At 36.9% G+C, this 22,117-nt stretch overlaps 1 protein-coding gene across 1 annotated transcript in view; it reads right to left on the bottom strand.

Annotated features, from left to right (window-relative positions):
• Positions 1-432: 432 nt before the first annotated feature.
• The window catches only part of LOC128638170 (trypsin), a 33,045-nt gene continuing 11,360 nt past the window's right edge, over positions 433-22,117 (bottom strand). Inside the window, exons 3-5 of the mRNA XM_053690033.1 lie at positions 17,095-17,348; positions 11,386-11,525; positions 433-2,298 (exon numbers count right to left, since the gene is read on the bottom strand). Of these exons, the coding sequence (XP_053546008.1) occupies positions 2,092-2,298; positions 11,386-11,525; positions 17,095-17,348 (601 nt within the window). The 3' untranslated portion in view covers positions 433-2,091. The remainder of the gene's footprint in view (positions 2,299-11,385; positions 11,526-17,094; positions 17,349-22,117) is intronic.

Below are 22,117 nucleotides of genomic sequence, written 5' to 3'. Positions count from 1 at the left end.
TTAAATAGGAATAATTTATTTAATAAGAGTTAATTTATTTCGTTAGATTTAAATTATATTTAATTTAGGGGGGTGTTAGTGTTAGGGTTAGACTTAGCTTAGGGGTTAATACATTTATTAGAATAGCGGTGAGCTCCAGTCGGCAGATTAGGGGTTAATGTTTGAAGTTAGGTGTCGGCGATGTTAGGGAGGGCAGATTAGGGGTTAATACTATTTATTATAGGGTTAGTGAGGCGGATTAGGGGTTAATAACTTTATTATAATAGCGGTGCGGTCCGGTCGGCAGATTAGGGGTTAATAAGTGTAGGCAGGTGGAGGCGACATTGTGGGGGGCAGATTAGGGGTTAATAAATATAATATAGGGGTCGGCGGTGTTTGGGACAGCAGATTAGGGGTACATAGGGATAATGTAAGTAGCGGCGGTTTACGGAGCGGCAGATTAGGGGTTAGTAATAATATGAAGGGGTCAGCGATAGGGGGGGCGGCAGAATAGGGGTTAATAAGTGTAAGGTTAGGGGTGTTTAGACTCTGGGTACATGTTAGAGTGTTAGGTGCAGACGTAGGAAGTGTTTCCCCATAGCAAACAATGGGGCTGCGTTAGGAGCTGAACGCGGCTTTTTTGCAGGTGTTAGGTTTTTTTTCAGCTCAAACAGCCCCATTGTTTCCTATGGGGGAATCGTGCACGAGCACGTTTTTTAAACTGGCCGCGTCCGTAAGCAACTCTGGTATCGAGAGTTGAAGTTGCGTTAAATATGCTCTACGCTCCTTTTTTGGAGCCTAACGCAGCCATTCTGTGGACTCTCAATACCAGAGTTATTTAAAAGGTGCGGCCAGAAAAAAGCCAGCGTTAGCTACGCGGGTCGTTACCGACAAAACTCTAAATCTAGCCGTTAGTATCCAGGTATTGGCCCCTAATGATCCATGGCTAACACAATAATACACTTAAATTACAATTAAACCAATACAGTTCTGCATGACCTACCACAGTCTGGTGCTGAAAATATCACTTTAAAGACTTGCGTTTAATCGATTTTTCATTTATATTGCATAAACAAATGGCTCCATTATTTATAAGCATAAATATATCTATATGGTTACAATTTCCTTGATAAGAGATACTTTATGATTTAATAACAACATTTTTATATATATTTAACCTATTGAGGCCTAGGTTACAAATCAAACACAAAAATAGTAGCTCTATTGTGCGTTAACATTGTTTGAGGAAAATCAGTAGCGCTTCTATTTATGCCCTCATGAGTTCAAAGTTATTTTTTGGCAGTTGACTGATACTCTAGGGAGTTTAACATCTGCATATCAGATAGCATGGTTGTGCCCTATATCCCTCAGACAATAAACGTCTAAGAAGGTGTGCAGTAAAATTCATTTTAGAGATTGTTGGAGCGCTAAGCTGAGGGTGCACTAAACTGAGGGTACACTAAGGCTGTGTACAAGTAATATAGTTATTCATGTACAATTATTGTTAGGTATAGCGTTTTGTGCTATAAATAAAGCACTTTGTTTATAACGCGAAACGCGTCAGTGGTTTATATCTATGGTGTCCTTATTGGAATATTAACTTTTAGTAATACTAACAATAAAGCACTTACTTTTCCCTCTCTGGCATCATTATTTACTCTGTGAAGGAGGTTTGGATTTTGCCACTGTACAAAGGTAATTGTTTCTTTGAATAACTAATAATTCTTGTCTATCAAATTGAATCCTGCTTGGGAAAAGGCTTGAAGGAGCAAGTACTCCCAAATTGGACTATTCCCCAGGATTGGGTGAGTGAACCAATTTTTTCAAACTTATGTTATATTTTGAGTTATTTGTGTAGTTCTGTTCTATACTATTAATAATAAAATGGTTTACTTCAGGTCTTAAAAAGCTCCAAATTGTGTGTTACTCTTTGCACAAGGACATACAAAAGACAACACACATTAATCTATTATGCTCCATTTGTAATTTAGCCCTGAATATATTGTCTTTATAATTGTATAATTAGTAGTTATTTATTGTATAATTAATACCATAGCATGTCCACATATGAAATGTAACATTCACCGAAATACTTTACAAAAGGAAACAATATTAAATGGGATTACAGGGACATCTTGTACATAGATTTGAACCTACATCACAAATGTCTGGATTTGCCATAATACAGTTGATCCATGGAATGAAGTTGATGAGCTTGGTGTATATGCCTGGCTTGTCTGGTAGAGCACAGGGGATCTCTCCCCAAGATGTGATTCCTTGAAGCACAGAATTACAAATGAATGGTCCACCAGAATCTCCCTGTATAGTAAAAAGAATTGTTGTGAGAATACTGAATGTAATATGTAGCTTTAAACAGAACTTCTCATTCTGAGCCAACTGAAATGTGCAATTCTAGGGTTAACAAACTAGCATTAACATTTTCTGTCAAAATAAGAACATGCTGTATTTGTTTTAGAAGCTATGGAAAACTTTGTATTATGTATATAGATATAGCTAGGTAGAAAATAAGTAATATTGCAGTTCCAATGCATTTGCCAAGACATGGTTTAGATCCACGAATTAGAAGCTAAATTCATAGATTAACCAGCCAGGGATATAATTAAAATTAAAAAAAAAACTCTAAGTGAAGCTGATGCTTTTTCCCCAATCGGCCAGTAGGCATTAAGGATATTCCCAGAGGGTATTCATTTGAGGTTCCCCATAGAAGTTATTTGTGCCTCTTTATTAAGAATGGGCTCAATTTATTATAGGTCTAGCAGACATGATTTGCTACAGTGAATCATGTCTGCTGGACCTCGTTATGAGTGGACATTATACGCTGTCTGCTTTTAATATTGCACAAGAAATGTTTGGCAATGCTGTCCCTGCCCGCTAGTGGTCACTAACAGGGGCTGTCAATAATCCCAATCGGATCACACCGCTGCAACTTAACCGGGGCTCTGAAGCAGCTATTGCTGCTTGGAAATGGTGCCCATTGTTGGATTATGTATTATACTTAATGGTTAGTAATAAGCATAACAATGTTTACAGCAGAATCCTTAAGATTATTTATATGTTGTTTTGAATGTTGCTTTAATTCTTTATGCAACAGATAACAGAGGCATAGAGTAAAAAAAATATAATTTATACTTACCTGATGCATTCATTTATTTCATGGTGGTGAGAGTCCACAAGCCATTATTTCTGGGAACTAATACCCAAGCTGTGAAGTCCACAATTAATCTTGGTGGGACCAGACTTACAGGTGAAACTCGAAAAATTAGAATATCGTGCAAAAGTTCATTTATTTCACTAATGCAACTTAAAAGGTGAAAATAATATATGAGATAGACTCATTACATGCAAAGCAAGAAAGTTCAAGCCGTGATTTGTCATAATTGTGATGATTATGGCTTACAGCTCATGAAAACCCCAAATCCACAATCTCAGAAAATTAGAATATTACATGCAATCAATAAAACAAGGATTGTACATAGAACAATATCGGACCTCTAAAAAGTATAAGCATGCATACTGTATTTGGTTTGGGCCCCTTTTTGCAGCAATTACTGCCTCAATGCGGCGTGGCATGGAAGCTATCAGCCTGTGGCACTGCTGAGGTGTTATGGAAGACCAGGATGCTTCAATAGCGGCCTTCAGCTCTTCGCCATTGTTTGGTCTCCTGTCTCTCATCTTTCTCTTAGCAATGCCCCATAGATTCTCTATGGGGTTCAAGTCAGGCGAGTTTGCTGGCCAATCAAGCACAGTAATCCCATGGTCATTGAACCAGGTTTTGGTGCTTTTGGCAGTGTGGGCAGGTGCCAAGTCCTGTTGGAAAATGAAGTCAGCATCCCCATAGAGCTCATCTGCGGAAGGAAGCATGAAGTGCTCCAAAATCTCCTGGTAGACGGCTGCGTTGACCCTGGACTTAATGAAGCACAGTGGACCAACACCAGCAGATGACATGGCTCCCCAAATCAACACAGACTGTGGAAACTTCACACTGGACTTCAAGCATCTTGCAGTGTGTGCCTCTCCATTCTTCCTCCATACTCTGGGTCCTTGGTTTCCAATGAGATGCAAAATTTGCTCTCATCAGAAAAGAGGACTTTGGATCACTGAGCAAAAGACCAGGTCTGTTTTTCTTTAGCCCAGGTAAGACGCTTCTGACATTGTTTGTTGTTCAGGAGTGGATTGACAAGAGGAATACGACATTTGAAGCCCATGTCCAGGATCCATCTGTGTGTGGTGGCTCTTGATGCACTGACTCCAGCATCAGTCAACTCCTTGTGAAAGTCCCCAACACTTTTGAATGGCCTTTTCCTGACAATCCTCTCCAGGATGCGGTCATCCCTGCTGCTTGTGCACCTTTTTCTTCCACACTTTTCCCTTTCACATAACTTTCTATTAATGTGCTTTGATACAGCACTTTGGGAACATCCAACTTCTTTTGCAATTACCTTTTGAGGCTTTCCCTCCTTATGGAGGGTGTCAATGATGGTTTTCTGTACAACTGTCAGGTCAGCAGTCTTTCCCATGAATGTGATTCCTACTGAACCAGACTGAGAGACCATTTAAAGGCTCAGGAACCCTTTGCAGGTATTATAACTTAATTAGATTAGAGAGGGACACTTTGAGCCTAGAATATTGCACCTTTTTTATTCTAATTTTCTGAGATTGTGGATTTGGGGTTTTCATGAGCTGTAAGCCATAATCATCACAATTATGACAAATCATGGCTTGAACTATCTTGCTTTGCATGTAATGAGTCTATCTCATATATTAGCTTCACCTTTTAAGTTGCATTAGTGAAATAAATTAACTTTTACACGATATTCTAATTTTTCGAGTTTCACCTGTATACTATTCCAAATTTATTGGATGATTGTTTTTTTTATCATGCATAAAAAAATATAAATACAAAATATTTAATGCCCTGAAGGACTTTCCTACCAAAATAATGCTTTAGAAGAAGCAAAAACATCAAAATGGTAGAATGTAGAAAAAGTATGTAAGAAGGACCAAGTCGCTGCCTTCCAAATTTGATCAACAGAGGCCTCATTTTTAAAGGCCCAAGAAATAGCAAATTATCGTGTATAATGGAAAGTAATATGTTTAGGAGGAGACTGACAAACTTTCAAGTAAGCTTTATTAATCAAAAGCTTCAACCAACAGCCTTATAAAAAGGCAGGAACCTTCTGACCCTTTATGGCACCAGAAAAATTAACAAACAAGCTAGAAGATTGTCTAAAATCCATAGTAGCCTGTAAATAGTACTTAAAAGTTCTGACCACATCTAAATTATGGAGAAGCCTCTCCTTGGAATTCTTTGGATTAAAACAAAAAGAGGGAACAATCTCAGAAACCAAGTTAGGCAAACACTTAGTTCTCAAGACTTCCTTATCCAGATGAAAAACAAGATAAGGAGGTTCACAACAAAGAGCAGACAATTCAGAATCTATTCTAGCAGAAAAAAATGTCCAAAAGAAAGAAACACTTCCAAGAAAAAAGCTGAATATCCAAATCATGCATAGGTTCAAAAGGAGGAACCTGCAAAACTCTTAAAACTAAATAAAGATTCCATGGAAGATAAATTGGTTTAATTACAGGCTTAATCCTGAATAAAGTCTGTACAGAATCCTGAATATCCATAAATTTAGCAATCTTCTCGTGAAACAAGTAAAATAGAGCAGAGATATGGCCCTTTAAGGAACTAGTGGATAAACCATTATCCAAATCATCCTTAAGAAATTGAAGAATTCTAGGAATTCTAAAAGAGTGCCAACTGAACCCATGTTGCACACACCAGGAAATAAAAGCCTTCCAAACCTTGTGATAAATCTTCCTTGTCACAAGTTTACAGGCTTGAACCAAAGTTTCAATGACAGAATCAGTAAAACCTCTCTGTTTTAAAAGCAAGAATTTAATCTCCAAGCCATCAAGTTTAGAGATTTTAGATCCTGTTAAAGAATGGACTTTGAGACAGAAGGTTGTGGCACAAAGGAAGGGACCATGGAGGACAACTAGACATCTGTACCAGATCTGCAAAATAAATCCTGTGAGGCCAAGCTGGAGCAATCAGGATTACTGAAGATACCAGATACCTCCTTCTTGATCCTGGCTATTATTCTTGGAAACAGAACAAGAGGTGGAAAAATGTAAGCCAGATGAAACAACCAAGAAACTACTAGAGCATGCACAAACTCTGCCTGAGGATCCCTGGACCTCCTAGTCAAAACTGCTAGTGGCATATTCTTAGGATTGATCTTAATACTATCAAGAACTGCATCACAAATGAAAACATTGGCTGTTTTCAAGAGTTTTATTTGATTAAAAAAACTCTTCATCAACAGATTCCTCAGAAAAATGCTCAGATAAACCCTAACACCAAAGGGCAAAAGCTGCAGCGACGCAAGCATTACTAATGGCTGGCCTAAAAAGTAAACCTGCTTTCTATTAAAAAACTGCAATTTCCTATCCATAGGGTCTTTAAAATAGGTACTATCCTCAAGAGAAATAGTAGTGTGTTTAGCTCAATAGCCCAATCCATTGTACTAATAGCTCTAAATTAGAAGCAGGCAAAGAAAACACTCTTTTAAATCTCTAAATCAGATTAAAGGGGATACCAGGTTCAGACCACTCTTTCTAAACTATCTCAAAGGTAGCATTAGGAACTGGAAATAACTCTGGAGTTTTAACAGAGGGATTTAAAAATTAAAATCCAGCTGTTTAACTGATGTTTTTTCTTCAAAGAAAATAAAGGAGTTAACATTTAAACAAAAAAGAGGAAGATTCTGTTTCTTGATCAAAGACTGACTTTTGATCATCTGAAAAAACTTCACCGTCAGAGGATAAATCAGAAGAAGCAGGATGTGGAATGTTCAGCTTAACAGATTTAGACGTACTTAAATCAGATAAGCCGGTAGAGGGATTATCAGAAACCCCCTTTTTACCCTTACTTGGTTGGGGGCATTGCCACTAACATATCATATATATTACAGCATACAAAATATTTAAATCCTGGAGCAAAATCTGAAGAACTCCCCTGTGTAGTATAAACAGAGAGAGAGCACATGATTTGCAAAGCTGAACAGGGTGGATTATATCAACCATCTTGCAAAATATACTCTTAATATTAGTAGGAAAGTGTTCAAAGAAACCATAGAGAATTGGATGAGCACTAACCCAATGACAGAACAATTACACAGATATGCCTAAATACTAAGTGTGTGCATGTAAAATAAGACACGTGCAAGCAAACCAACAACCTCAAGGCCCACATAGGATGAAAATAAGGTACTTATAAACCCATGCCTAAAATGCCTGACATAATAATTGCCAGGCTGTGATATACCCATAAGTGAGTACCTACTTATAGCCTACAGGCTTAGCAGGTGCCAACAACAACCCCCCACTTACCTGATAGGCACCCATACTATAGAGAGAGAGATAGAGAGAGAGAGTATACGTTGACGTTAAAACCAACAGGAGGAAACTAGGGACCGGTCCCTGCGACACCTGTGGCAGGCCTGCAACTAACTCCCATAAGGTGTTCTTGTGCCACTCCCATACTCCAAAGACATCCCTCTGTTCAGACTGTAGCTCTCTGAAGGGAAACTGAGCCTCAAATCGTTCTGAGAACCTGTCTTACAAACACCTGGAGAACCTTCCTTCTTCAACTTCCGAAGGCAAAGACGATACTAGTTTCCAGTAATGTGGGAGGAGTTTTAAGGGCTATTAGAGTTTTTGGATCTTTGCCTTGCCTAGTGGCCAGGAGTATAATTTCCAGGAGTAACAGATTGTGGACTCACCACCTTTATAAAAGAAAACCTGTTCATAAAATATCTCACTGAAAAAAACTCATCTCATCTTCACTGCTTGAAAATGGAAGAATTCATAAAGATTTATAGTCTCTCTCCTTATCACAGCGAGTTCTGCTGTAATATAATCAATTGAGCCACATTTTTCTTGCTACTATTGTCAAGGATGAGGGCATCACAAAAGCGCCTACAAAACATTACTAAATAATACACCCTCTATAAAACAGTCCATGCTAACATATGCACAAAGGAAAGCTTGAAAAAGAACTAAACAAAAATGAAACATAAGACAACCACTTAAGCTTTGAAATAGCGAGACACTACCACAAGATGCAAAACTTAGCAATGACTATCAAGTCTTTAAATTCTGTATGCTGAATCTAGGTACAGCTGAAAAAATCCATACCACACCTTGAGAACACATTGGAACATTTCAGAATGCCCATGCTCAGCTTCTTGTTTGTCTAGTGAACACTTTATTTAAAAAAAAAAATCTACACAAGTGAATATTTAAAAATGTTTTTGTTTTTTTCACTTTGCTAGTGGTTCTCATTAGATGTGGATATATTGTAGCACAGTCTGTTTCATTGTTGTAATAACAAAATCACTAAGCAGTGGCTTATACTTCATACAAATAATTACAAAATGTATTATTTATCTTTTTAAAAGGATTTTACCTTTTATTTCTTTTTTTTTAAACTTAATTTGCGCAGTGTCCTTTGCTAACTGTCAAAGCCCTACAAGGATCCAGTTGAAGAAGAGGGCCAGGGACCGTTGAACACAGCTTGTAATGTAATGAGGGGGCACAATCCCTAACACTTGAAACTATTTTGCTGCTACACTTCAACCTGTCATCTTATCATATTCCACTCTCCTGCAGCCTTAATTATTAGCATGCTACAGGCCCATTCTGGGCCCTATACTACCTTTTATAGCTTGAGGTCATAACATTTCTAGAGTAACATGAGCTGGTTTAGTATAAAGTGAATATTAGATAAACAGGGAGTCAGATTTGCCCATGCTCAGTAGAGGCAGAATGCAACCAAAATTGCTAACATGCCTAATCAAGTGGCAGGCAGTGGCTACACTGAGACATTTTTAAGTGTTCATTTTGAAGGAAAAAAATTAAGTTGTTTGCTGTTTTTTAAACAATCTTTTTCTTTCTGTCTTTATTTTAACATATTTGATTTTACTATGGGAACACTGTTTAATATCCCTTTAACACAACTATATATTTTAATTGCATGGATGGGTCCATTGTTGATAGGTTGAAAAAAATAGATGAAGAGAGTCTCAATTCACTTTGAACATGATTTGTTCTGGTCAACAGCATCTTTCGGCAACCCATGAAGCTAGCCTAATGTGTCTTCCTCCACATTCCCAACTCTGGGCTAGATTACGAGTGGAGCACTATTTATCGCTAGAAGAAAAACTTTTGAAAATGTTGGGTTTTGCTCATATTACAAGTTAAAAGCAAAAAGTGTTTGCAAAAAGCAGAGATTAGAATATTGCGGCCGTACATACAGTATTTATACATATATCTTATGGTGTCTTCATAAAATATATATCTGTACCTATATATACTCTCTCTCTCTCTCTCTCTCTCTCTCTCTATATATATATATATATATATATATATATATAACGAGAAAAACTAGTAAACCTTACCCAGTGTATATATATATATATATATATATATATATACTGTATATATATATATATGCATCCATATGAAAAATAGAGGTTACTCACAGGTCTTTTCTTTTATTCTAGATATAGATAGATAGATAGATAGATAGATAGATATGTATAGATATATATAGGAATATCTATTTAAAAATACTTGGATCATATTCCCTTATGTGGAGAACAATGGAATATGAAATATTTACAGTAACTATAAAGCTAAACACTTTATTAAATATTAATATTGCATAAAGATGATTTTTTTTACATTTCTCAGCTACTACTGCAAAGGGCTCCAATGCACTTTTATAAATGTCTTTATATGTATTTATATTATGTGTATATATGTCTGTAAATACATATATACGCATATAAATACATATGTACACACATATATACATATATATATTTAGACATGTATATGTATGTATCTTTATGTTAAAGCCCTTTGCAGCCTTTTTTTTTCCTAACACCTGAGGCATTATATCTTTGAGCCTTTATAACATTTTATTGCAATTTTTTAAAATCATTTTTATTAGATAGTGTTCTTATGAATGTAACTGTACTTTTAAATGTAATTTTAATGTGTTTTGTGTAACTTTTTAATCGAGAGTAACAGTTAACCAGAGCCCTGAAGTTGCGCTATTCTGACGCGCTTTAAATTCAATTGCGCTTGAGCTAACGCATTTACTTTTAACTTGTAATACGTGCGCTACTTCTGATATACGCCAAGAGACATGATAAAACCCTTATCGCTCGCTCACAACAGTTAGCGTGCCACTCGTAATCTATCCCTCAGTTAGAAAAAAGGCAGTGTCATTCTACTACACAGAACAGAGCTTAGAAGAAGGGTTTGAGATGATGTGTGATATCATCCCTCATTTTTTCATTGTTAGAGCCCTTGATCACGTAAAGAAACAGAAGACCTCTTATTTAAAAGGGGGAGGGTCTAAGTTGCAGAATCACCATAAAATAGTGATGGTATTGATATATGTTTTTGTCTTTTATATTATTTAACATAGTTGCAGCTTGAAGATCTAAAAATACACCATCAGTAGGTAGAGTAACTATAACATATCATACTACTACTAGGGATGGGCGAATGTGTTTATATACGAATTCGAATGTTAGAACGAATGTTATTGTAGAAATTCGATTTACATAATAGAATGTTGATATGAACAAATATTCTTAAAAATTCGATTTTCAAATGTTATTTACAGTTTTCGAATGTCACATTCGAATGTTACATTCGAATTCGAATATTACATTTATAAAACACAGTATTAGACTAGAAATACTATTTTCGAATTTGAATGTCACATTCGAATCGAATATCACATTTAAAACACAGTATTAGACTAGAAATACTATTTCAAATTCGAATGTGACATTCAAATTCGAATGTAGCATTTGAATTTGAATATTACATTTATTAAACACAGTTGTAGACTAGAAATACTATTTCAAATTTGAATGTCACATTCGAATTCGAATGTCACATTCGAATTTGAATATTACATTTCGAAATTGAATGAATACATAGCTAAACATTCTATTATTTGAACGAATATTTTCGAATTTTATTGAAAAATTCAAAAAAGAAAATTCCAAAATAGAATGTTAGAATGTTATATAAACATTCGAAATTCGATTCGAACGAAAGAATGTATCAAAATTCGTTTTAAATTTCGAATTTTTAGAAACATTTGCCCATCCCTAACTAATACATATTCAGGTTTTATGTGACTGCCTGGTATTCAAATATGGGGACAAAGGATTCTATAAATATAAAACACCTGAATTGATGTCATGATGATATAGTCCTTGATAGGTAAATATATTATTATTTTTGCAGAGTTAGACTCATCATAGAGGGTAACAAAAAATGGCATCTCACCTGACAAGTGTCTATTCCACCTTCAGCAACCCCAGCACACAGCATGTTGTCAGTTATATTATCATTTGGATAACATTCTTGGCAGTGAGAATGCGACACTACGCTAACACTGGCACATTGCAGCACATCTGGATGTGTATCTGATAGATAAAAAATAAATCATAACGTTAATATTCAGTAAATAAATATATATTTTTTAACATTTCTTCCATTTGTGGTTTCTTTGTGGCTTCCCTAAGCTAAGGACATGTTTGTACTATGAATATATTTAAATTCATTAAAACAACAGCTGAAAATGCACCTTAAAATGTTGTATCTTACTTGTATAGTTTTAGCATATTTCCTGCATCCAGCACGCCCCTTTTGTTTTTTATGCTCTGACAAGGTGCAGCTATAGATTTCAATAGCGAGGGAGGTACAGCATTGGATGTACCTCCCTGGCTCCTGAGCTCTACAGCTGAGCGTTCTCAAACCTTTGCTACAGAGGTGAAGAGCGAAATTGTCGGTTATCTATCAAAGGCCTTCACCTCTATTTCAGTACTGGATGAGGAGTCTGCAGCTATCGATTTTAAAAGCGCAGGCAGTAGTACAGTTTTCCATTGGCTGTACAGCCGGCCTTATCAGAGGACAAGAAAAATGCTGAGCAGATGGGGTGGTTGACTTCAAGAAAGAAGATAAAACTAACTAAAATATCTTACAGTGCGCTCTCAGATGGATAATTAATCTGCGAAATATACTCACAAAAAGTTTGAAAAAATGCATTTTATATAAAAAATTTAATAAACTATGTTATAAAAAACAGTCTGTGTGTTTTTTCCCTCCTGCTAAACATTATACTGAAAAGATGGGTTTGATCACATATAAATAAAGGACTTTAAGTATAATTATATAACTTTGATCTGCACATATGGGATCCCATGAGCCTCTGTGCACATAAATGCAAATGTTTTTCAAGCCAGGTGATTATTATTACCACAGTGATCACCTGGCTATTAAAACTTATATAACAGCTTTTTAAGAGTGGCTTATGGGGTTTAAAGTAATGGATCTTGGGGTGTCTATGCCTTTTTGATGGCCTTTTGTATTTATATTTTGTGCTAAAACAAGTGTTTACTTTTTTTTATTATTTATTTAAAAAGCTGTGTTTAAACATTTCAAATGGTGGGTTTTGGAGATTACTAGGGCTTAAGGGAGTTGAGACCGAGGGATTTGAACCCCAACCCCTCTATCCAGATCTATTAAAGGTATAGTCAAGTCCCAAAAAACTTTGATGGCTCAAATAGGGCATGCAATTTTAAACAATTTTCCGCTTATAATCTGAGTACATTTTGACAGTTTTTTACAACTAGAGGGCGTTAGTTCATGTGCTTCATATAGATAACATGCAGCTCACGCACATGAAGTTACCTTTGAGTGAGCACTGATTGGCTAAAACGCAAGTCTGGCAAAATAATTGAAATAAGGGGGCAGTTTGCAAAGGCATAGATACAAGGAAATTACAGAGGTGAAACATGTATTATTATAACTGTGTTGGTTATGCAAAACTGGGGAATGGGTAATAAAGGGATTATTTGTCTTTTTAAACAACAAACATTCTGGTGTTGACTGTCCCTTTAAGCCCTCTTCTGTTTGATGATACTTCTGGGTTTCCAGGGTGTGGTGACAATGCTGAGTCCTAGATCCCCAGAGATTAAGTAGACTGCAAGAGGGGCACAATAAGCTCCAAGAGAGCCCCCCCCCCCCCCCACATGACAACACGTTCTCATTATCCTCAGTATATACAATGTGCAGATAATGACCACTCATAGAGAAGTGCCCTACAATAAAAGAGAATTTTGACTTTCATCACAAGAAGTTGCATCCCCAGAAGTTTCTTCTTGGAGGGGCACTTCTAAAAGGCTCACCAGTAATTTGGGAACAGGGCATTGATGTGAGGCCGAGATTGGGCATGTCATGACCGGTGTCAAGTGTGTCATGGGCAGATTGGGAGTGCCTTGGGCAGGGACTGGCTGGAGCTGCTCTAGTGCCTGGGCAGAGTGGGGGTGGGAAGCCACAGTTGGGATGTCACATAGGGGGCCAGCTATAGTGCCCCCCCCCCAGCACTTCCCCTGGTGACGCCACTGATCACAAGCAGTGTAAGGATGAACTTTTGTATTGCTGTTTAATTAAGTAGAGTTCTAGACACAAATTTTTGTATCAATCCACTAAAGTAGTGCTTTCTATTGAGACTTTGAAGCGCTACAGTGGTGAGTGAGGCAAACCAATGGAGTACATTAAGTGTTTCTGATCTGTGAAAAGAGGCTTCAAGTAAGTTTATGCTGTGTGATAATCTCTAGTGTGCCACAAACCTTTATGACATTGAGCGAAGGTTTTGTTTCATGTTGCTAGACATTTTTCTACTGCCTGCATAACTTGAATAGCACTAGCGTAGCTTAAAGGGACAATAAAGTCCAAATTAAACTTTCATGATTCAGATAGGGTGTGTCATTTTAAACAACTTTCCAATTTACTTTTATCATTAAATTTGCTTTGTTCTCTTGGTATTCTTAGTTGATAGCTAAACTTAGGTTAGGCTCATATGCTAATTTCTAAGCCCTTGAAGGCCGCCTCTTATCTGAATGCATTTGACAGTTTTTCACAGCTAGAGGACGGAAGTTCATGTGTACCATATAGATAACATTGTGCTCACACACTTGGGCCTCTATTTATCAAAGTCTGGCGGACCTGATCCGACAGTGCTGATCACGTCCGCCAGACCTCGCTGAATACGGAGAGCAATATGCTCTCCGTATTCAGCATTGCACCAGCAGCTCACAAGATCTGCTGGTGCAATGCCGCCCCCTGCAGAACAGGCCGCCAACAGGGAGGTGTCAATCAACCCGATCGTACTCGATCGGGTTGAATCGTGGCGATGTCTATCCGCCTGCTCAGAGCAGGCGGACAGGTTATGGAGCAGTGGTCTTTAGACCGCTGCTTCATAACTGCTGTTTCTGCAGGCTCGCCAGAAACACAGGGCCTCAAGCTCTATCCAGAGCTTGATAGATATGCCCCTTGGAGTTATTTAAGAGTCAGCACTAATTGCCTGAAATGTATGTCTGTCAAAAGAACTGAAATAAGGGGGCAGTCTGCAGAAGTTTAGATACAAGGTAATCACAGATGTAAAAAGGATATTAATATAACAGTGTTGGTTATGCAAAACTGGTAAATGGTAAATAAAGGGATTATCTATCTTTTTAAACAATAAAAATGTTGTTGTTTACTGTCCCTTTAATAGCACTGAGCACTGGATACACATTTTAACGTATGAGTTACAAAACCAACAAAAAATGTGTAAGGTAAAAAAAGGAAATAAAGAATACATTTAAGGGAATTAAATAGTAGGGATGTGCATAATTTGTATTCAACATTCTTTCAAAATCTACGTGGTCAGTGGCATTTAGCTAATTTTGGAACCAGATGTATTTGCACAGATATTTGTGAGTTGCACATTTACTATAATAAATCTACCTAAATTAGCTGAAATCTGCATACCCAGCCATTTTCGGCATTCGTTTCGCTAAGGAATGCCGAATAACAAAATGATGCACATCCCAAGTGGAGGAAAGCAATAATACACCCACATATATATAAAATGAAGACAATATGATTTTATCATGACAGTCAATCTGTCTTTGATGGCATGAGAACGAGGCTCACATTTGATCATATGGAAGAGTGCTCTCGTGAGTGCAATGCTTCCCATCAATAAAAAGATAAGCAAACAGATAATACCTGCACACTCTCTTTTGGACTAACCAACAGTTTGTTTATGGGGTCCCTTCCAAATCCCCAAAAATGGTAAGTTACAAATAACCATTAGTAACTGTTGCACAAAAAAAAACATTTTAAATGCTAAAAGTGTTAATGAAATCAGTTGTCTTATATTAAAAATAGGAAACAGATTCCGCAGCAAAGGAGCAAAGGTGTAAAGAAGGACTGTGAGAGATTTGCAAGTAAAATAGTATTTAATACATCTCAAAGCGTGTATAACATAACAGGCACAGCAAAACAAACCCGCTGACGCGTTTCCCGCTTCACAAGCGGTTCATCAGAGCTCTGATGAACATTCATGAAAGTTTACATTTCAGCGGTTTTGTTAAAATACTTACCTTTTCTTCTTACAAGTCGGAGCAGCGATTCCCCCGCATGCAGGTCGTCTCTTCTTACATCAGCAATGACGAATCCGGCTTCCTCCAATCACAGCTTTCCCCCCAGAGCAAACATTGCCTGAGGCCACGCAGTGAATATAGGAAGCCAGATTCGTCATTGTTGATTTAAGAAGAGACGAGCTGCGGCCGGACATTTATGTCATTTTTATAGCAACACAACAGAAATGTCTTGTAATTACAAGGGATTTACTGTCTCTTTAATGTCCTTTTAAATTAATATTATTTTTTAATGCTTGTCACTTACACAGTAAGGAAAAATGCCCTCCCTTTTAACATCTTCCCAATTATCCATTTATCTGCTAGCGAGTATTAAAGGGACATGAATTTAATTTTTTTTTCTTTAATGATTCAGAAAGAGAATGTGATTTTAAAAAAACTTTCCAATTTACTTCTATTATCTAACTTGTTTAGTTGTCTTGGTATCCCCTGTTGAAAAGGATAACTATGTAGGCTCAGGAGCTGCTTATTGGTGGTTGCACAAATATGCCTCATCTTATTGGCTCGCCCAGTGTGGTAACTAGCTCCCAGTAGTGCATTGCTGCTTTTTTAACAAAGAATACCAAGAGAACAAAGCGCATTAGATAATAGAAGTAAACTTGAATGTTGTTTAAAATTTTATGTTCTATCTGAACCAAGAATGAAAAAAATGTATTTCATGTCCCTTTAAACTGTTTTCAAATAGCTGATTTAAATTTAATTTAAAATAGCTGCTAAAGGGTGGTGGATTCATGAAGTAAAGTTCCAATAGAGGTGGTAAATACAAGGGGGCCTATTTATCATATGAATGTCGGACCTGATCCGACACTGCGGATCAGGTCTGACAGACATCGCTGAATGCGGAGAGCAATACACTGCTGGTGCAACGCCGCCCCCTGCAGACTCACGGCCAGCAGGGGGTGTCAATCAACCTGATCGTACTCGATCGGGTTGATTTCCGGCGATGTCTGTCCGCCTCATCAGAGCAGGCGGACAGGGTTATTAAGCAGCGGTCTTTAGACCGCTGCTTCATAACTTGTGTTTCTGGCGAGTCTGAACACTCGCCAGAAACACGGCCCTTCCAGCTCCACTCGGAGCTTGATAAATGGGCCTCAAGGACTGTAGAATAAAATGTCTTGGACATGCATAAGGCTATACTAAGTAAACAGTAACATGTTATATGGGTAGACTTGATGGGCGTTTTGGTTCTTATCTACCCTGAAATCCTGTTTCTATACATTTGCTTGTTGAAACTGTCATCAATACTGAACATATACTGCAGTATTGGGTATAAAGGAGTTATGTAAATGAGGAGCATAGTAAGAAATCAACCTCCCAATATGGTGTGGGAGAGAGAGAGACCAGACTATTTTAAATGGCATTGCTGCAGCTGCTTTGAATACAATTAACTTTTTAAAGCTACTTGCCTGAGTACATTGTCCCTTTAATCATATTTCATACTAACACTGATTATAAAGTCTTTATGCCAATGTTTTCTTATCTTGCATGCAACATGTAATCCTACCAGCCGGGCTTGTAGTAGATCCCCATCCAGAAATAGTGCAGCCTGTCCCTTCAGCCACAGGGTTATCAGGCAGGCCAGCTGTCTGTACATACTCAGTCATGTTGAATGGACTCCAAAGCCGGATAAGCATAATGTCACTTTCGTATGTTGCTGCATTGTAAGAAGGGTGAATGAATGCTTTCTCTGCAAAATTAAACTGCACCGCTTCATCAGGTTCCACACGATTATGCATTCCCATGCGAATCTGAATGTTTCTAAATTTAAAACAAAGCAACTAGTAAATCTATATTTAAGGGGACATACAATTTATTGTTATACATTTGTAGTATATATCAGTATACTGCATTGTAAAATATCTACATGCAAAACTCACTTTTAAAGCATCTGTCACATGTTTGTGTTGTTTTACAGCCCAGTAATAGAAAACTTGAAAGGCCTGTTTTATTTAAAAATAATCAAATATTTACTGTGTAGAGAGTTGTAGGGTCAGGGCTCTGGATCCTGTAAGATATCCAAAAGCCTCTTGGAAAAAAAATAAAAGTTACATTACAAAAATATATATATATGAATAATAAACAAAATAAATCATGAACATTTCTTTTTTTTTTTTCTTTTAAGGGGCAGTAAGTTTACAATTTCACTTTTATGGTGGAGAGAGAGGACATTTAAAGCAACTTTCGATATACTTATATTATCAATTTTCTTTGTTCTCTTCTCCTTTGATGAAGAGTAAACCTAGACAGGCTCATAGGAGAGTCCTTGTGTCTTTAGCACTTTTTTAGGCATATGTGGTCTTTTTGCAATCAATTTCCATTGTGCAGGTATTACAAGTCTTGAAAAATCATGATTGCGCGCGCATTCGTATTTTACACAACCATCCTTTTCACGCAACAAAAAAGTTTCACAAACTACTTAAAAAATACATTACAAAGTACAGTTACACTCATATTAAGACTGTCTATTACAAAATGTAAAAAAAAATATTGCACACAAAATTTATAAGGGTTAAAAGTTAAGAGATCTTGGGTGTTAGAAAGAAAAAAAAATCCGACACAGGGATATTACATTGACATACATACACATACATAGAGAAACATGGATTTATATGTATAGAGATACAGTGGCGCCTATCTATCAATCTCCGTATGGAGCTTGATGCCCCGTGTTTCTGGCGAGCCTGCAGGCTCGCCAGAAACAGCAGTTATGAAGCAGCGGTCACAAAGACCACTGCTCCATAACCTGTCTGCCTGCTCTTAGCAGGCGGACAGACATCGCCGGAAATCAACCTGATCGAGTTGATTGACACCCCTGCTGGTGGCCTATTGGCCGCGAGAATGCAGGGGGCGACGTTGCACCAGCAGCTCTTGTGAACTACTGGTGCAATGCTTAATACGGCGAGCGTATTGCTCGCCGTATTCAGCGAGGTCTGGCGGACCTGATCCTTACTGTCGGATCAGGTCCGCCAGACTTTGATAAATTGGGCCAGTATGTTTAACTATGGAGATAATGAAAAGATTTCACATTACAATCTTATGCACATTAAATAATATCTCAGAGGGATTTTCAAAGAGATTTTTGCATAAAGATCTCAAGATATATAGACATATATATATATATAATCATATACATATCTCGCAATAAATAGATTGACTGTCCAAAACTCATCACATATATAGAAAAATATTTATTTAGAATTAAATGGAATATATTCTGTTGCGAAAACATTTTCACAATATGAAATATTTGCATTTTCATGTACACTTTTCGAAGAGAGTATGTCATGGGCTTTGCGCAACAGATTAGGGTTTTTGTGTTGTTGTTTTTTTGTATTTGTCTTCTCCATTGACTTCTATGGGGAATACGTGAACATGCACGCGATTTCGAGTTTGCATTATGTGGCTTAATGCACATGCAAAATACGTTATTGCTCGACTTATAATGGCTGCGCAACCCCAAATGCGAAAAAGCCATGATTTGTTGTGCGACTTGTAATCTTGCCCTTTGAGAGCAGTGTTTGCAAACAAGGTATATCATTTGAACAAACATTCTACTTTTACTCTTTAACAAAGGATATCAATGAACAAATCAAATTTAATAATAGAATCTGATTGAAAATTTACTTAAAATCACTTGCTCTGTCTAAACCATGAAAGTTTATTTCTGACTTTACTGTACTTTTATCTTTAATTAAGAATTCAATTTTGAGTTTTATGTTTTCTTATCTCCAGGACATATGCACTGGCCAAACATGCTGCAGCCAAGACAGTGAGTTCACCTCCTATCCGTCCTCGATCCTGCGGGATTGTCATGGGTTGGGAAGATTGCCTTTAGGTGGCACATATATATGTTTGCTCCTATACTGATCTAGCAAGAACGGTTAAGAAGGTTGCAAACAGTTGAAAATATACGTCTAGGCTATAAAGGAAGCTCAATCAATAGCGCAAAGAATAACGCAATCTGGTATTACAGGTAAATGGTTAAATAGTTCAACCAAAGCATCATAACAAGGTCAAAAATATTTATACTTTTAGTGAATAACACAGGCATTAAAGGGACAGTAAAGTCATAATTAGGCATTCATGATTTAGACACAGTATACCATTTTAAACAAACTTCCAATTTACTTCTATTATTTAATCTGCTTCCTTCTCTTGTTATTCTTTGCTGAAATGTTTATCTAAGTAAGCTCAGGAGCAGCAAAGAACCTAGGTTATATATGCTGATTGGTGCTTGAGCCTTATCCAAAATAGTACTGTAAAATGTAGCACTTTGTGAGGCCTGAATAACTTTTCCAGTTGGCATAGCAAAACACATGAAAAAGCAAAGGGAATAAATGACAAATGTGGCAGAATTAAAGAGATATGGAATGTGACAAGAGACAGGACTTGGATGGGGTATAAGGTGCATGTATGTATGTATAGTATGTGTGTGTGTATGTATGTGTATGCATGTATGTATGTATAGTCTGTGTATGTATAGTATGTGTATGTATGTATAGTATGTATGTGTATGTATGTATAGTATGTATGTGTATGTATGTATAGTATGTATGTGTATGTGTATGCATGTATGTATGTATAGTCTGTGTATGTATAGTATGTGTATGTATGTATAGTATGTATGTGTATGTATGTATAGTCTGTGTATGTATAGTATGTGTATGTATGTATAGTATGTATGTGTATGTGTATGCATGTATGTATGTATAGTATGTGTATGTATGTATAGTATGTGTGTATATGTGTATGCATGTATGTATGTATATTATGTGTGTATGTATGCATGTATTTATGTATAATATGTGTGTATATGTGCATGCATCTATGTGTGTATCTGTGTGTGCATGTATGTATGTATAGTATGTGTGTATATGTGTGTGCATGTATGTATGTATAGTATGTGTGTATATGTGTATGTATGTATGTATGTATGTATAGTATGTGTGCATATGTGTATGTATGTATGTATAGTATTTGTGTATATGTGTATGTATGTATGTATGTATGTATAGTATGTGTGTATGTGTATGTGTGTATGTATGTATAGTATATGTGTATATATGTATGTATGAATAGTATGTGTGTATATGTGTATGTATGTATTGTATGTGTGTATATGTGTATGTATGTATGTATGTAACTTCAGAACAGGGGACAGCGGGCAGGGTTCACCTGCAAAGAGGTATGTTGCAGTATATTATTTTCTAAGGAATGGAATTGACTGAGAAAATACTGCTAATACCGTTAAAATGTAAGTACAGCCTTAAATGCAGTAGTAGCAACTGGTATCAGGCTGTTATGTATGTATGTTGGCACTGAAGTATTTCTGGGGAATGGCACTTCACTAAGAAAATACTGTATACATATAATTTATAGCCTTCTGCAGTAAAAGCAACTAGCAACAGGCTTTTTTATAACTTCATGTATTTATTTTTAAAACGTTTACTGGCATGTTAATCGTTTTAACTTTGAGGTACTTGGTGAAAAATTTTATGGGCATTAATTTCCACTTGGCTGTCGTTTGTTTTAAATAAAATCAGTTTATTGAGCTTCCCCACTGTTGTACTATGAGTGGGAGGGGCCTATTTTGGCGCTTTTCTACGCAGTAGAAATTCAGTCACAAGTCTTCCTTATTCTCTCTGCATGATCCAGGACGTCTCTACAGAGCTCAGGGGTCTCCAAAACTAGTTTTGAGGGAGGTAATCACTCACAGCAGACCTGTGAGACTGTGTTTTGACTGTGATAAAAACGTTTATATTTTATTGTTATACGTTTTTCCGGTATTAAGGGGTTAATCATCCATTTGCTAGTGGGTGCATTCCTTTGCTAAATCAATGCATTTACTGTAAAAAATTGGTTTCTATAACTAATCCGGTTAATTGTTATTTCAACTGTGACAGTTTTTGTGTGCTTCTTAAAGGCACAGTAACGTTTTTTATATTACTTGAAAATTGTTTGAAAAGTATTTTCCAAGCTTGCTAGTCTAATTGCTAGTTTGTTTAAACATGTCTGACACAGAGGAATCTCTTTGTGCAATATGTTCTAAGACCAATGTGGAGCCCAATAGAAATTTGTGTACTAATTGCATTGATGCTACTTTAAATAAAAGCCAATCTGTACATGTCAAGAAAATTTCACCAGACATCGAGGGGAAAGTTATGCCGACTAACTCTTCTCACGTGTCAGTACCTGCATCTCCCGCTCGGGAGGTGCGTGATATTGTGGCGCCAAGTACATCAGGGCGGCCATTACAAATCACTTTACAAGACATGGCTAATGTTATGACTGAAGTTTTATCTAAATTGCCAGAACTTAGAGGTAAACGCGACCACTCTGGGGTGAGAACCGAGTACGCTGATAATGTTAGAGCCATGTCTGATACTGCGTCACAAGTGGCAGAGCATGAAGACGGTGAGCTTCATTCTGTAGGTGACGGATCTGATCCAAATAGACTGGATTCAGACATTTCAAATTTTAAATTTAAGCTTGAGAACCTCCGTGTACTATTAGGGGAGGTATTAGCG

Source organism: Bombina bombina, chromosome 8 (genome assembly GCF_027579735.1).
Source record: "Bombina bombina isolate aBomBom1 chromosome 8, aBomBom1.pri, whole genome shotgun sequence".
In the NCBI taxonomy this organism is placed as follows: Eukaryota; Metazoa; Chordata; class Amphibia; order Anura; family Bombinatoridae; genus Bombina; species Bombina bombina.
This window is presented reverse-complemented; position numbering and strand designations above follow the sequence as displayed.